The 16395-nt window shown below is 47.0% G+C and overlaps 1 protein-coding gene across 1 annotated transcript in view; it reads left to right on the top strand.

Annotated features, from left to right (window-relative positions):
* Positions 1-1395: 1395 nt before the first annotated feature.
* Positions 1396-16395, top strand: part of TULP3 (TUB like protein 3) — a 47443-nt gene continuing 32443 nt past the window's right edge. The window contains exon 1 of the mRNA XM_033223207.1: positions 1396-1533. Within this exon, the coding sequence (XP_033079098.1) occupies positions 1493-1533 (41 nt within the window). The 5' untranslated portion in view covers positions 1396-1492. The remainder of the gene's footprint in view (positions 1534-16395) is intronic.

The following is a 16395-nucleotide window of genomic DNA, read 5'->3' as shown; positions in this document are numbered from 1 at the left end:
CCGAATGTCTCAGATGGCCTTTTACTCAGATAAGTACATCTCATTAAACCCCATTCATCCAGCATTCATTCAGCTGGACCTACTGTGTCAGGTCCAGCCCCAACTAGATCAAGCAGGGATTACTCTGCATATTTTACAGATGGGAATTTGACGCAGAGAATGAACCATGCACAGGGTCACACAGTGAGTGCAGGCTGACCCCGGCAGTGTAACGGTCCACTCAGCGTGTGTCTCCTAAAGTTCTAGCTTGTAGGTTCAAAACCAATGTGGAAACCACTTTGACCTTAGAATGCCATAAAGCCATTTGTGCAGAGACTTGTCAGGACTCAGGATGTTCTGTAGGATTATGTGCGTGTCAGTAGGAAGAAAGGGACTGACATTTGGGGACGGGATTTATTGGAGACCGAGTACACTTTTAGACCGGGGCTTTCACTGTGGGCTATGGATGTTTGAGGAAAGCCCACAGGCTGTAGAAAGGTAGATGGAAACTGAGTCTCCAGGACGGGCCCATGCCTGTAATCCCAGCACTTTGGGAGGCGGAGGCAGGTGGATCATTTGGTCAGGAGTGAAGAGACCAGTCTGGCCAACATGGTGAAACCCTATCTCTACTAAAAAAACGAAAAAGAGCCAGGCGGTAGTGGCCCGTGCCTGTAATCCCAGGTACTCAGAGGCTGAGGCAGGAGAATCACCTGAGCCTGGGAGGCGGCGGTTGCGGTGAGCTGAGATTGGGCCACTGCACTGCAGTCTGGGCGAGACAGTGAGACCCTGTCTCAAAAAAAGAAAGAGTCTCTGGATTCCCTCGTGTGCTTTAGGGGAGTCTGTAAGAGCAGGTCAAAGAATGACCTGAAAGCTTGGGCTGGAGTATGGGAAGCTTAAGGAGTTGTGTGCAGTTGAAGGTCAAGGCCAGCCTATGGAAGATGCGTTTCACTGGCAGTGACTGGCAGAGTGGAGAGGGTACCAGAGCGGGTCCACGAAGGCCTCTGGTATCAGGGCAGGGGCCAGAATGGGAAGCGACAGAGGTCTGTACATCCTCACAGGGCAGACTTAGGGAAGCGCTCTGAGTGGGCTCGGTAAAAATGGCGGGGGTGCGGGGAGCCGTTGCGTGCGTGGCGGTTGGTGGGGTATGGGCGACTCCTCTGACCGGACTCGCCCGCTGGCCGCGCGGCGGACGAGGCCCAGGCAAAAACAAACTCTTGCCCTTCAGTCCTGGACCCGCGTGGCGCTACAGAGGACCAAGCCCTGACTGGCATCACCCCACCCCAGCGCAGGCGCGTTTAACTCCCGCTCGCCTCCCGCCCCTTAGCAACCCTCCCGCATCGTTGCCCCGGCAGTAGCCAATGAGACAGGAGCCAAGAGAACACGGACCAATCGGCGGCGGCGACGGTGTGGAACGCGGTTGCCAGGAGGCGGGACGCGGCGGCGTGCCAGCCGAGCCACTCTGGCGACCACAGAGAAGAGTGTGTACGTGGTGGGGGCTTCCTCGGCGGCGGGCATGGAGGCTTCGCGCTGCCGGCTCGGTCCCAGCGGCGACAGGTCAGACAGGGCCGTGGCAGGTCTCCTCCTGAGCGAGGCGGAGGGGCGAAGCGAGAAGGCGGAGGTCCTCTCCGGGAGCCCTGCGGGGAGAGGGCGGGACTCGGGACTCGGCGACCCAGGCAGGGACTGGATTCGGCGGCGGGAGGCGAACCCCTCGCCCTACTCCGGTGTGGGGACCTCTTTCTCAAGTGGAGCGGCGGCCCTACAGCCCGCGCCGTGGGCAGAGACCTTTGGTTCAGGTCCCTGCTCAGGAACTTTGGGAGTTTTCGTGTCGGGCTCCCTCGGCCCCTCTGGGCCTTGGGTTGCCCTGGGGGGAGACGCGCTGGCCCCGCTGTGCTCGTACTGCCCGGCCGTGTCTCAGCCGAGAGGGGACCCAGCCCCTCCCGGGAGGCGGTGCGAGTGATGTTTAGTAACTTGTTCTGACGCCGCTGCTTCGGACGGGTAACGCTGAATTCTGGAGCAGAGTCCGAGGAGCGGAAACGCGAAACTTCTTTTTCCTCTCTGCTTTCCAGTATTTGTCCCTGATTCGGGACGGTCTGACTGATTTGCCAGTGGGCCACACCCCTTGTTTGGGCGCCTCTTTCTCTGCCAGAGGCAGAGTTTGGGGGAAAAAAAAAGGATCCAGAATCTCAGCGTGTCACTTTCTTGTTTGCTAGGTTAATGAAAAGTTAATGGGGAGCCGTTTGAAATCCTTGGTTAGAAACGTTGGCGTCATCTGAGGATTTAAGTCCTACCCGCCTATGTATACTCCGCTTTTTATTCCATTACCAAGACAAAGATTTGGGGCCGGGCGCAGTGGAACACGCCTGTTATTCCCAGCACTTTGGGAGGCCAAGGCAGGAGGATCGCTTGGTCTCAGGAGTTCGAGACCAGCTTGGACAACATAGTGAGACCACATCTCTAAAAAAAAAAAAAAAAACACTTTGGCCGGACACAGTGGCGTGCGCCTGTCGTTCCAGCGACTCGAGAGACTGAGGAGGGAGGATTCCTTCAGCCCGGGAGTTCCAAACTCCTGTGATGGGCCACTGAGCTTGCTAGCCTGGGCAACACAGCGAGATCCTGTCTCCTTAAAAAAAAAAAAAAAAAAAAGATTTGGCCGGGCGCGGTGGGTGACGCTTGTAATCCCAGCACTTTGGGAGGCCGAGGTGGCCGGATCACGAGGTGAGGAGATCGAGACCGTCCTGGCTAACACGGTGAAACCCCGCCTCTACTAAAAATGCAAGAAAAATTGGGCGGGTGTAGTGGTGCGCACCTGTAGTCCCAGCTACTCGGGAGGCTGAGGCGGGAGAATGGCCTGAACCTGGGAGGCGGAGCTTGCAGTGAGCCGAGATCGCGCCACTGCACTCCCGCTTGGGCGATGGAGCGAGACTCCGTCTCAAAAACAAACAAAAAAATAATTTGACGTGTAAGGATTTAGTTTGATATTTACACTAGTAGATATTTAAACAATTTTAAACCATTTAAAAAAATTGTCACAAAATTGTTGGGGGTAAAGAACACCTCTTTTCCTTTTTCATCAAGTTCTATTGAGGTGATAGCTGCACTCTGAAATTTGTTCACTGTGCTTTTTTTTTCCAAATCGAGGAAGAAAACTACATTTGCAGGTGTAAGTGCTAGGGAAGATAAAGTTAGTATTCAGCATCTCTGGTTGAACTCAGAAAATATTTGTTCAGTTGTGGGTGCTCAGTTTTAATTCCATGAATTTAAAGTAGTAAATTTCGTGGGTACCAGATGTTTGATATGACTCAGATTTTTGGGGATAAAAAGGGGGGAGGGTGGGGGATTGACTTTGAAATTGGAACCAGGAGGTTTTTCCTTCCTTTTTTTTTTGAGACGGAATCTTGCTCTGTCGCCAGGCTGTAGTGCAGTGGTGCAGTCTCCGCTGACTGCAACCTCTGCTTCCCGGGTTTAAGCGATTCTCCTGACTCAGCCTCCTGAGTGGCTGGGACTACAGGCACGTGCCACCACACCCAGCTAATTTTTCTATTTTTAGTAGAGATGGGGCTTCACCATGTTGGCCAGGATGGTCTCGATTTCTTGACCTGGTGATCTGCCCACCTAGGCCTCCCAAAGTACCGGGATTACAGGCGTGAGCCACTGTGCCCAGCCTCCCTCCTTTTTCTTCTGAAAGAAACTCTCTCTTTAAATTTTATTTTATTTTATTTTCATTTAAATTTATTTTTATTTATTTATTTATTTTTTTGAGACAGGGTCTCACTCTGTCGTCCAGGCTGGGATGTGGTGGGCAATCTCAACTCACTTCAACCTCTGCTTCCCTGGATTAAGTGATCCTCCCACTCCAGCATCTCTAGTAGCTGGGACCACAGGTGCGTGGCACCACCTAGCTAATTTCATGTATTTTTTGTAGAGATGAGGTTTTGCCATGTTGCCCAGGCTGGTGTCGAAGTGAGCTCAAGTGATCTGCCTGCCTCGGCCTCCAAAACTGCTGGGATTACAGGCCTGAGCCACTGCACTTGGCTCTAAATTGTAAAATTGACATCAAAGGGGAATGTGTGAGTCACCAAGTGTTTTTCCTGCCCTCTGTAATGTTAGTGCAACTTCTATCACTGCTTAACTCATTTGTTACTAAGAGGGAGTCTCTTGCTTTTTTCTCTCTTTTTTGGCTTCAGGTTGTGTGTAATAATGTGTGTTTTTTATTTATTTATTTATTTATTTCAGATGGAGTTTCGCTCTTGTCGCTCAGGCTGAAGTACAGTGGCGCGATCTTGGCTCACTTGCCTCCTGTGTTCAAGCGATCCTCCTGCCTTAGCCTCCTGAGTAGCTGGGATTATAGGCATGCGCCACCATGCCTGGCTAATTTTTGTATTTTTAGTAGAGACAGGGTTTCTCCATGTTGGTCAGGCTGGTCTTGAACTCCTGACCTCAGGTGATTCGCGTGCCTCGGCCTCCCAAAGTGCTGGGATTACAGGCATGAGCCCCCCCGCCTGGCTGTTTGATGTTTTTGATGAGATACATTAATGGAATTTTCTGTATTGCTGCCTTTCAATGTAAGGATAACAACCAACTTTTAGGTTTTCTGTGTTTGTTTTTCCTTGGAATTATGTAACTCTTTTATCATGAGGCAGATTTCTTTTCAACAAAATAGAAAAATTATTAACTACAAATTTTTTTTTTAATTTTTTTTTTTGGTAGAGACAAGGTCTCACTATGTTGCCCAGGCTGGTTTTGAACTCCTGGTCTCAAGTGATCCTCCTGCCTCACCCTCCCAAAGTGCTGGGATTACAGGTATGAGCCACCAGGCTTGGCCTGTTTTTCTTATATCAGAAATATTCGGCCGGGCGCGGTGGCTCAAGCTTGTAATCCCAGCACTTTGGGAGGCCGAGACGGGCGGATCACGAGGTCAGGAGATCGAGACCATCCTGGCTAATACGGTGAAACCCTGTCTCTACTTAAAAATACAAAAAAAAAAAAACTAGCCGGGCGACGAGGCGGGCGCCTGTAGTCCCAGCTACTCCGGAGGCTGAGGCAGGAGAATGGCGTAAACCCGGGAGGCGGAGCTTGCAGTGAGCTGAGATCCGGCCACTGCACTCCAGCCTGGGTGGCAGAGCAAGACTCCGTCTCAAAAAAAAAAAAAGAAAAAAAGAAATATTTAGTGAAAATTGGCAGTGAAATTTGAAACAACACTCAGGACCTTTGTTGAGGTTAGACATTTTATAATATAGATTCCCTATAGGTGAAAGGGGTTGGCTGGTGCTGGAACTTAAGCCCTATCTGGCCTTTTGTAAGTGATAGAGAATTGAAGGCTTGCTTTCCACTGTGGTGTGACCTTGTGAGCTGGAGTCATCTAAGAAGTTCCGATCAGTGGTTTGTCCATATGCCATGATTTCTCTTTAGAAATATAAACAGTAGGCTGGGTGTGGTGGCTCACGCTTGTAATCCCAGCACTTTGAGAGGCTGAGATGGGGGATCACTTGAGGTCAGGAGTTCAAAACCAGCCTGGCCAACATGGAGAAACCTCACCTCTACTAAAAATACAAAACTTAGCCGGGCATGGTGGTAGGCACCTGTAATCTCAGCTACTCACGAGCTGAGGCAAGAGAATTGCTTGAACCCGGGAGATGGAGGTTGCAGTGAGCCAAGATCGCGCCACTGCACTCCAGCCTGGGTGACAGAGCAAGAGTCCATCTCAAAAACAACAACAACAGGCCGGGTGCGGTGGCTCAAGCCTGTAATCCCAGCACTTTGGGAGGCCGAGACGGGTGGATCACGAGGTCAGGAGATCGAGACCATCCTGGCTAACACGGTGAAACCCCGTCTCTACTAAAAAATATAAAAAAACTAGCCGGGCGAGGTGGCGGGCGCCTGTAATCCCAGCTACTCGGGAGGCTGAGGCAGGAGAATGGCGTAAACCCGGGAGGCAGAGCTTGCAGTGAGCTGAGATCCGGCCACTGCACTCTAGACTGGGCGACAGAGCAAGACTCCGTCTCAAAAAACAAAACAAAAAAACAACAACAACAACAACAACAACAAAACACATACACACACAAAAGAAATCTGTCAAGATAAAAAGCTCAGTAATAGGCCGAGTGCGGTGGCTCATGCCTGTAATCCCAGTGCTTTGGGAGGCAGAGCGGGGGCAGATCACGAGGTCAGGAGTTCGAGACCAGCCCAACCAACATGGCAAAACCCTGTCTCTACTAAAAATACAAAAATTAGCCAGTTATGGTGGCGTGCGCGTGTAGTCCTAGCTACTCTGGAGGCTGTGGCAGAAGAATCGCTTGAACCTGGAAGGCGGAGGTTGCAGTGAGCGGAGATCACACCACTGCACTCCAGCCTGGATGACAGAGTGAGATTCTATCTCAAAAAAAAAGCTCAATAATAATGGCTAACATGTTTGTGTTCTTTGCAGACTTCATTGTGCTCTCACATATTTGATCTCTTTTGAGCTTTATAACTCTGAAGGAAGCAAAGTGCAGGTGTCATCTGCATTTTGTAGATGCGGAAATTAAGGTTTAGAAAGGTTATGTTATACCTAAGATTATGTGATGAGTAAAATGATGTCATCAGAAGTAAAATTTAGGCTTTGGCTTCTCATCTCCTCTCTTTTCTCACACATTATCATAAGGTTGATTCCAGATACTCTGGATGCCCTTTGTGCATATAATTGATAATAATATACTGATGATGGCTGGGCGCAGTAGCTCACACAAGTAATCCCAGCACTTTGGGAGGCTAAGGTAGGTGGATCACCTGAGGTCAGGAGTTTGAGACCAGCCTGGCCAACATGGCAAAACCCCATCTCTACTAAAAATATAAAAATTAGCTGGGCGTAGTGGTGTGCAGCTATAATCCCAGCTACTTGGGAGGTTGAGGTAGGAGAATTGCTTGAACCTGGGAGGCGGAGGTTGCAGTGAGCCGAGATCACGCCACTTCACTCCAGCCTGGGCGACAAGAGTGAAACTCTGTTTGAAAAATAAAATAAAATGAAATAAACATAAGAAATAGTGAAAATAAAAAACATTCCTGAAGAGAGAAAATGTAACTCCTGAGAAGGGAGAATTGGGCAAGAGTTAGAATGAACTTAAGTTCTGAGTAATGTCTGTTTGAATCTACAAGTAATAAATGCATTATTTTAACTTCTGGATTAAATCATACATCTTAAATAGCCTTTCTGTTTAGTTCACTCGAAAGAATGGTTTTTGCTTTTGCTGTGTGGTACATGCAAAATCAGGAGGGGTTTACTCTAAAATAGTGTTCCCTGCTGCATTCTTCGGGGCTCTGTGAATGCTCAAATCAGCCTTTCCTTCTCATTGCCTCCCTCTGCCCAAGCAATTCTCCCTGCTCTGATTGTGTCTCTGCTAAATGGTCCTCCTAGGAAGGAAATGGATGCTCATTCTCTGGCTTCAGTTAAGTTAGCTCCGGATTGTGGCCATCTTTCTTTTTTTTTCTTTTTTTTGGAGACGGAGTCTTGCTCTGTCGCCCGGGCTGGAGTGCCGTGACCGGATCTCAGCTCACTGCAAGCTCCGCCTCCTGGGTTCACGCCATTCTCCTGCCTCAGCCTCCCGAGTAGCTGGGACTACAGGCGCCCGCCACCTCGCCCGGCTAGTTTTTTGTATTTTTTTAGTAGAGACGGGGTTTCACCGTGTTCGCCAGGATGGTCTCGATTTCCTGACCTCGTGATCCGCCCGTCTCGGCCTCCCAAAGTGCTGCGATTACAGGCTTGAGCCACCGTGCCCGGCCCGGCCATCTTTCAAGTAGAAGACAGCTGAGCCTAGAATACTACCATTTCTCCCTAGACAAGGAAGGATAGATGTCAAAGGAATTCTTTTCTGACAGTTCTCGTATGACCTTTATGTGTCTTTTCTCAGAAGCAGTATTTTGTTCTAGCCAGATATGTTCTTGGTGTGTCAGTATGTGTAAAAATATGGCCTTCCAATAGTGACATTTAGGATTTGGACAAGGTGAACCTATTTGTCAATTGAGTTAGGAAACATACTTTGTTAATAACTCTTTCCACAATTATCTGAAATTGTTATCAGTTTGAACATGATGAAATCTGATGAGTCTTTCACTCTATACAGTTATTTGCCACTCAGTGGTGGGGATGCATTCTGAGAAAGGTGTCATTAGTGGAGTTTGCTGTGTGAACATCATAGAGTGCACACAAACCTTGATGGGATATCCTACTACCCACAGAGGCCCTGTGGTACAGTCTGTTGCTCCTAGGCTGCAAAACTACACGGCCTGTTACTGTACTGAATACTGTAGGCAATTGGAACACAATGGTAAGTGTTAGTGTATCTAAACATATCTAAACATAGCAAAGATACAGTGAAAATACTTTTTTTTCTTTTTTTTTTGAGATGGAGTTTCACCCTTGTTGCTCAGGCTGGAATGCGGTGGCGCGACCTCGGCTTACTGCAATCTCTGTCTCCCAGGCTCAGGCGATTCTCCTGCCTCAGCCTCCCAAGTAGTTGGGATTATAGGCGTGTACCACCATGCTCAGCTAATTTTGTATTTTTAGTAGAAACGGGGTTTTACCATGTTGGTCAAACTGGTCTTGAACTCTTGACCTCAAGTGATCCACCCGCCTTGGCCTCCCAAAGTGCTGGGATTACAGGCGTGAGCCACTGTGCCTGGCTGAAAATGCAGTGTTATCATCTCATGGGACCACCGTTTTATATGCAGTGTGGTTGACCTAAATGTCATTATTCAGGGCACTCCTCCCCAGGACTGCTTTAAAATCTATTCACTGGCTTGAAAGTTCTACCTAAAAATAGCAAGTCAGCTGGCACTTTTAATGAACATATTGAAATACCAGAGACTGAAATTCCTGCCTCAGCTGACCATTTTAATACACATATTCAATCATGCGGTTTAACACATTCAGGTAGATTGGGAGTGAGACTTGTGGTTGAATTCTGGCTCTTTCATTGATCAACTGTTTGACCTTTAGAATGTAAGCTATAGTTGTAAGTTCAAAATTGCTTTCCTGTGATGTGTAGAAAATAAGGCTGTAACAAGAACGCAAGAAATATTTTTCAAATATGCTCCTGGAAAAATAAAATTATTGCTGTTTAGCTTTGCAGGAAGAAACTTCAATAAATCTACAAAGTAGGTACTATAATCTCATTTTACAGAGATATATGAAACTCATATGAAAGGAGTTCACCTCCTTTCTCGCCAAATTCATTTAGAGCATCTATGAGTTTTGTATCTCTGTAAAATGAGATTATAGTGCCTACTTTGTCAAGGTTATTGTGAAAATTAGATAATATATATTTAATATAATTCCTGGCAGGCAGTATTAAGTATTCACTAAGTGGAACTGTACTTCAGTGCAACTAGAAGAGTGACAACACATTTTAACAATGTTTCCATAGCAATACAGTTTTGAACTTTTAAATATTTTTTTTGGAGTCTTGCTCTGTTGCCCAGGCTGGAGTGCAGTGGCAGGATCTCTGCTCACGGCAATCTCCACCTCCCGGGTTCAAGCAATTCTCCCTGCCTCAGCCTCCTGAGTAGCCGGGATTACAGGTGCCCACCACCAAGCCTGGCTAATTTTTGTATTTTTAGTAAGGACGGGGTTTCGCCATGTTGGCCAGGCTGGTCTCGAACTCCTGACCTCAGGTGATGCACCTGCCTCGGCTTCCTAAAGTACTGGGATTATAGGTGTGAGCCACCACACCCAGCCTAAAGATTTTTTTAATACAGGGGACATTCTTAGAAATGTGTGGGTTTCCAGCATTCGAAAGATTATGCAGATGCTTTTGAAAGGTGATAAAGTGTTAGGATGAAATAGTCTTCTCACTGAAGTGAAGATTAAGGTAATACATTCATTTGTAGCGTTAAGAAGCATTGTAAAACAAAAATCTTCCCAGGCATGGTGGTTCAAGCCTATAATTCTAGCACTTACGGAGACTGAGGCAGGAGGAAGAAGATCACTTGAGGCCAGTAGCTCAAGACCAGCCTGGGCAACATAGTGAGACCCCCTGTCTGTCTGTTGGTCTGTCGTGTTCGTTTGTTCTCTCTTTCAAGAGATAGGGTCTTGGTATATTGCCCAGGCTAGTCTTGAACTTGGGCCTCAAGTGATTCTCACACCTTGGCCTCCCAAAATGCTGGACAGGCATGAGACACTCTGCCTGGCCCAAGACCCTATCTCTTTTTTTTTTTTTTTTGAGACGGAGTCTCGCTCTGTCACCCAGGCTGGAGTGCAGTGGCCGGATCTCAGCTCACTGCAAGCTCCGCCTCCCGGGTTCACGCCATTCTCCTGCCTCAGCCTCCCAAGTAGCTGGGACTACAGGCGCCCGCCAACGCACCCGGCTAGTTTTTTGTATTTTTTAGTAGAGACGAGGTTTCACCATGTTAGCCAGGATGGTCTCGATCGCCTGACCTCGTGATCTGCCCGCCTCGGCCTCCCCAAGTGCTGGGATTACAGGCTTGAGCCACCGTGCCCGGCCGACCCTATCTCTTAAAAGAAAAAAAAAAAAAAAATCTAAGCTGGGCACCATGGCTCATGCCTCTAATCCCAGCACTTTGGGAGGCCAAGGTGGGCAGATCACCTGAGGTTAGGAGTTTGAGATCAGCCTGGGCAGCATGGTGAAACCCTGTCTCTACAAAAGATACAAAATTAGCTGGGTGTGGTGGCGCATGCCTGTGATCCCAGTTACTTGGGAGGCTGAGGCACGAGAATTGCTTGAATATGGGAGGCGGAGGTTGTAGTGAGGCAAGATCGCGCCATTGCTCTCCAGCCTGGGCAACAAGAGCAGAAACTCGATCTCAAAAAAAAAAAAAAAAGATATACTAGCAGTTGCAGTTTGAGTGCTTACTATGAGCCAAGTTTCATTTAATCTTCACAATAACCTTCTGAGTTAAGTGTCATTGTTCTCACTTTGTAAATTAGGAAATTTGAGGCTTTACTAGGTTAAGTTGTACTGGGAACTGTGCTGTAACCACACAGCACACGTCTCTAAATGGGGACTTATGATTAGTTTGAACTAATATAGGCCAAGCCAGGGGTCAGCAGACCTTTTCTTTTTAATTTTTTTTTTTCAGATAGGGGTCTTGCTTTGTTGCCCAAGCTGGTCTTGAACTCCTGGACTTAAGCCATCTTCCCGCCTCAGCCTCCCTAGCAGCGGGGACTGTAGGCATGCACCATCATCCCTGACCAGTTGTCCTTTTCTGTGAAGGTCTTAACCAAATGTTTTTGGTTTTGTAGGCCATACAGTCTCTGTCCCAGTTACTCATTACTCAGTTTTTCTGTTGTAGCACAAAAACAGCCATAGATAATAGGTAAGTGAATGAATGTGTCTGTTTCAATAAGACTTTATAGACACTAGAATTTGAAGATTTTTTTTCTTTTTGTTCATTACTTCCTGCACAGTGATAATTTCTTTTTGGGCTTGGGGGACGGGTTCTCACTGTGTTGCCCAGGCTGAGTGCAGTGGTGCAATCGTAGCCCACAACAGCCTTGAACTCCTGGATTTAAGCAATCCTTCTGCCTCACCCTCCTGAGTAGCTGGGATTATGGGTCTGCACCACCACGCCTGGCTAATTTTTAAATTTTTTGTAGAGATGGGGTTCTCACTATGTTGCCCAGGCTGGTCTCAAACTCCTGGCCTCAAGCAGGCTGCCCACTTAGGCCTCCCAAAGTACTGAGATGACAGGCATGAGTCACTGCATCTGGTTGGAATTTGAATTTAATATAATGTTCACATGTCTCAAAGTATTATTCTTCAGATATTTTTAATCTTTTAAAAATGCAAAAATCATAGGCTTGGCACAGTGGCTCTCGCCTGTAATCCCAGCACTTTGAGAGGCTGATGCGGGTGGGTCATCTGAGGTCAGGAGTTCGAGACCAGCCTGACCAACATGGAGAAACCATGTATCTACTAAAAATACAAAATTAGCCGGGCATGGTGGCACATGCTTGTAATCCCAGCTACTCCAGAGGCTGAGGCAGGAGAATCGCTTGAACCCGGGAGGCAGAGGTTGTGGTGAGCTGAGATCGTGCCATTGCACTCTAGCCTGGGCAACAAGAGCAAAACGATGTAAAAAAAAAAGCGAATTCATTCTTAGCTCACAAGAGGTTGTGGTGAGCTGAGATCGTGCCATTGCACTCTAGCCTGGGCAACAAGAGCAAAACGATGTAAAAAAAAAAGCGAATTCATTCTTAGCTCACAAGAGGTTGTGGTGAGCTGAGATCTTGCCATTGCACTCTAGCCTGGGCAACAAGAGCAAAACGATGTAAAAAAAAAAGCGACTTCATTCTTAGCTCACAAATGTTTTCCCTAGTTTGTGACTTGCCTTCTAATTTTCCTAACAGTATCTTTGCAGAACAAAAGTTTTTCATTTTGATGAAGTCCAACTTGCTGATTTTTTTTTTTTTTTTTTTGAGACGGAGTCTGGCTCTGCCGCCCAGGCTGGAGTGCAGTGGCCAGATCTCAGCTCACTGCAAGCTCCGCCTCCTGGGCTTACGCCATTCTCCTGCCTCAGCCTCCCGAGTAGCTGGGACTACAGGCGCCCGCCACCTCGCCCAGCTAGTTTTTTGTATTTTTTAGTAGAGACGGGGTTTCACCATGTTAGCCAGGACGGTCTCGATCTCCTGACCTCGTGATCCGCCCGTCTCGGCCTCCCAAAGTGCTGGGATTACAGGCTTGAGCCACCGCGCCCGGCCCAACTTGCTGATTTTTAAGTAGTGAATTTAAGTAAAAGTCGTAATCATACCTACAGTTTTTCTTCTAAAGGATGTTAGTCAGTCTTCAAATAAGCATGAATAACTAGATTTAAGAATAAAAAATTATTTTTTGTAGTTGTTTTCTTGAGGTAAACCTTTTATTTCCTTTATCTTTCCTGTGTAATACCTTTGCAGTAATTCCTAGTCTCACACATACTACATTTATTTCTAATAGGTTGAGTTGAACCAAATTTTTTGTAAATTATTTTAACTTCATGCAGCAGCTAATTACTAAATATTTACAATTATGAATTTCTCTAAAATAAATTGCCAAGTTGTCCTCTTTATCACTGCACACTGGCATTTATTGCATTAATGAAAGAAGATAACTATATCTAATTTCTAAGTCTAAAAAATAGGCCAGGCACAGTGTCTCACGCCTGTAATCCCAGCACTTTGGGAGGCCGAGGCAGGTGGATCACAAGGTCAGGAGATTGAGACCACGGTGAAACCCCGTCTCTACTAAAAATACAAAAAAATAGCTGGGCGTGGTGGCGGCTCCTGTAGTCCCAGCTATTCAGGAGGCTGAGGCAGGAGAATGGTGTGAACGAACCTGGGAGGTGGAGCTTGCAGTGAGCCTAGATTGCGCCACTGCACTCCAGCCTGGCGACAGAGCGAGACTCCGTCTCAAAAAAAAAATAATAATAGTAATAATAGTAATAATTTGTGATGTTCCGAAGCAATACTGTGCTCAGTAAAGGAAGCCTTCACTCAAGTTACTATCAGGAAAAGCAATGGGCTGCTCACTGCCTTTGTTTTTGCAAGTCTTATCCTGCCGCTTTCCTGGCAAGGATGGTGTTTACTCTCTCCAGTACCACAGAAGGAGCCTGTTTAGCCTCCTGCATCAGTGGCCAAATTGCAGTTGAGTGCTGATTACAGCATCCTTATCTGGCACAGTGTAGGAAGCCGCAAGAAACACTCTGATTGTTTAGTGGCAATGGATTTTGTGTTACTGGCAGCTCGAAAAATTCACTCTTAACAGGCTGAGAGAAGTTGACAGGAACGTTGAGAGTGCTGAATAATCATAGATTCTTGAGGGTCATTAGTAACATTATTCAGTGCTTCAAAGTACTTGGCAGCGTGGTCTGTTGGGTATAGCACTAGACTAGCAATGGAGAATAATGTTTTAAAGTATGCTCGAAGTTTCTCTGTTACTTATCTTTAGCAAATTTCTTTATTGTTCATGCCATCTTCATTCCCTAGAAATACTGTGTGAGCGTAATTTAGGTGGTAGATTAAAGGGCAATGGGATTTTTTTTTTTTTTTTTTTTCTCGAGACGGAGCCTCATGCTGTTGCCCGGGCTGGAGTGTAATGGCATGATCCCAGCTCACTGCAACCTCTGCCTCCTGGGTTCAAGTGATTGTCCTGCCTCAGCCTCCCAAGTAGCTAGGATTACAGGCGTGGGCCACACGCCTGGCTAATTTTTGTATTTTTAGTAGAGATGGGGTTTCACCATGTTGGTCAGGCTGGTTTCGAACTCCTGACCTCAAGTGATCTGCCCACGTCAGCCTCCCAAAGTTCTGGAATTACAGGCATGAGCCACTGCACCTGGTAGCAGTGGGCTTTTTAAAGGTAGTCAGTCCACAACAATGAAAACAAATTACCAAAATGTATATTTTATTTTTTTCTCTTTTTATTTTGAAAAAATTTGCCTGGGCACGGTGGCTCATGCCTGTAATCCTAGCACTTTGGGAGGCCGAGGCGGGTGGATCACTGAGGTCGGGAGTTCAAGTCCAGCCTGACCAACAGGGAGAAACCCTATCTCTCCTAAAAATACAAAATTAGCCAGGGGTGGTGGTGCATGCCTGTAATCCCAGCTACTCAGGAGACTGAGGCAGGAGAATCGCTTGAACCCAGGAGGCGGAGGTTGCGGTGAGCCAAGATCACGCCATTGCACAGCAGCCTGGGCAATGAGAGTGAGACTCTATCTCAAAAATAAAAAAAGAAAAAGAAAAGAAAAAATTGAAATTTGCTCAAAAGTCACAAGAAAGCACAGTCCATAAACCTATACCCTTCACCTAGATTCATCACTAATATTTTTTTTTTTTTTTGAGACGGAGTCTCGCTCTGTCGCCCGGGCTGGAGTGCAGTGGCCAGATCTCAGCTCACTGCAAGCTCCGCCTCCCGGGTTTACGCCATTCTCCTGCCTCAGCCTCCCGAGTAGCTGGGACTACAGGCGCCCACCACCTCGCCCGGCTAGTTTTTTGTATTTTTTTAGTAGAGACGGGGTTTCACCATGTTAGCCAGGATGGTCTCGATCTCCTGACCTCGTGATCCGCCCGTCTCGGCCTCCCAAAGTGCTGGGATTACAGGCTTGAGCCACCGCGCCCGGCCCATCACTAATATTTTTTATACCCGACTTTAAAAAATCTTTTTAGACTTACAGAAAATTTATAAAAATATTAGAGAATCCCTCTATACCTTTCACCAAGTTTCCCCTAATGTTAACATCTTCTTCTTCTCCTTTTTTTTTTTTTTGAGATGGAGCCTAGTTCTGTCACCCAGGCTGGAGTGCAGTGGCGTGATCTTGGCTCACTGCAACCTCTGCCTCCCGGGTTCAAGCAATTCTCCAGCCTCAGCCTCCTGAGTAGCTGGGATTACAGGTGCCCGCCACCATGCCCAGCTGATTTTTCTATGTTTAGTAGAGACAGGGTTTCACTGCGTTGGCCAGGTTGGTCTCGAACTTCTGACCTTGTGATCCGCCCGCCTTGGCCTCCCAAAGTGCTGGGATTACAAGCGTGAGCCACTGTGCCTGGCCTAATGTTAACATCTTACATAACCATGGCCACATTATCAAAATCAGGAAATTAATACAGAATCAATACTGTTAACTAATTCACAGGCCTTATTTGAATGTTGTCAGTTTTCCTGCTAATGTCTCTTTCCTAGTCTAGGTTTTTTTGGTGTCCATAAATAAAGGTGAGTGAGATGGGACACACTGTCAGAAAATTCTCTTTGTGTACACTGTGCGGTGTTGTAAGGCCTTGTAGTTATCTTCAGCTAATTTTTATTTTATCTGTCTATCTTACCTATATTTATCTGAGATGGAGTCTCGCTCTGTTGCTCAGGCTGCTGTGCGGTGTCACAGTCACGGCTCACTGCACCCTTGAACTCCTGGGCTCAAGTGCTCCTCCTACCTCAGCCTCCTGAGTAGCTGGGACCACAGGCTCCTGGCACCATGCCCAGCAGATATCTTCAGTTTAGCCTTTACTGGTTGGTAACTGGAGAATTGTCCAAGAGAATGGTGTTCTGTGGGCATTCTCATCTGCCACGCTTGAGTGTTTCTGTGTTTCTTCACGATGTGTGTTTAGGGTTTCCCCTGTTTGTACCAAGCAAATAGGAAATTTTCTTTGAGAAAAATGGGAGGAAAAAGAGTTACTCCACTTTTTTTTTTTTTTCCTGTAGGAATTCTTTCTGTTTTGTGTTGATTTATTAACCAGGCTTGGTTATGGTTAGGCTTGCTATTCAATAACTAAGTTAAAATGAAGGAAAGAGAATATTAACACAGGCTGGGCGTGGCGGCTCATGCCTGTATCCCAGCACTTTGGGAGGCCAAGATGGGCGGATCACGTGCACCCGAAGTCAGGAGTTGGCGACCAACCTGGCCAACATGGCGAAACCCCTTCTCCATTAAAAATATGGCAGGCACCTGTAATCTCAGCTA

Source organism: Trachypithecus francoisi, unplaced genomic scaffold, assembly GCF_009764315.1.
Source record: "Trachypithecus francoisi isolate TF-2019V2 unplaced genomic scaffold, Tfra_2.0 Lachesis_group11, whole genome shotgun sequence".
Taxonomy (NCBI): domain Eukaryota; kingdom Metazoa; phylum Chordata; class Mammalia; order Primates; family Cercopithecidae; genus Trachypithecus; species Trachypithecus francoisi.
Note: the sequence above shows the minus strand (reverse complement) of the source record. Positions and strands in the feature narration are given on the sequence as shown.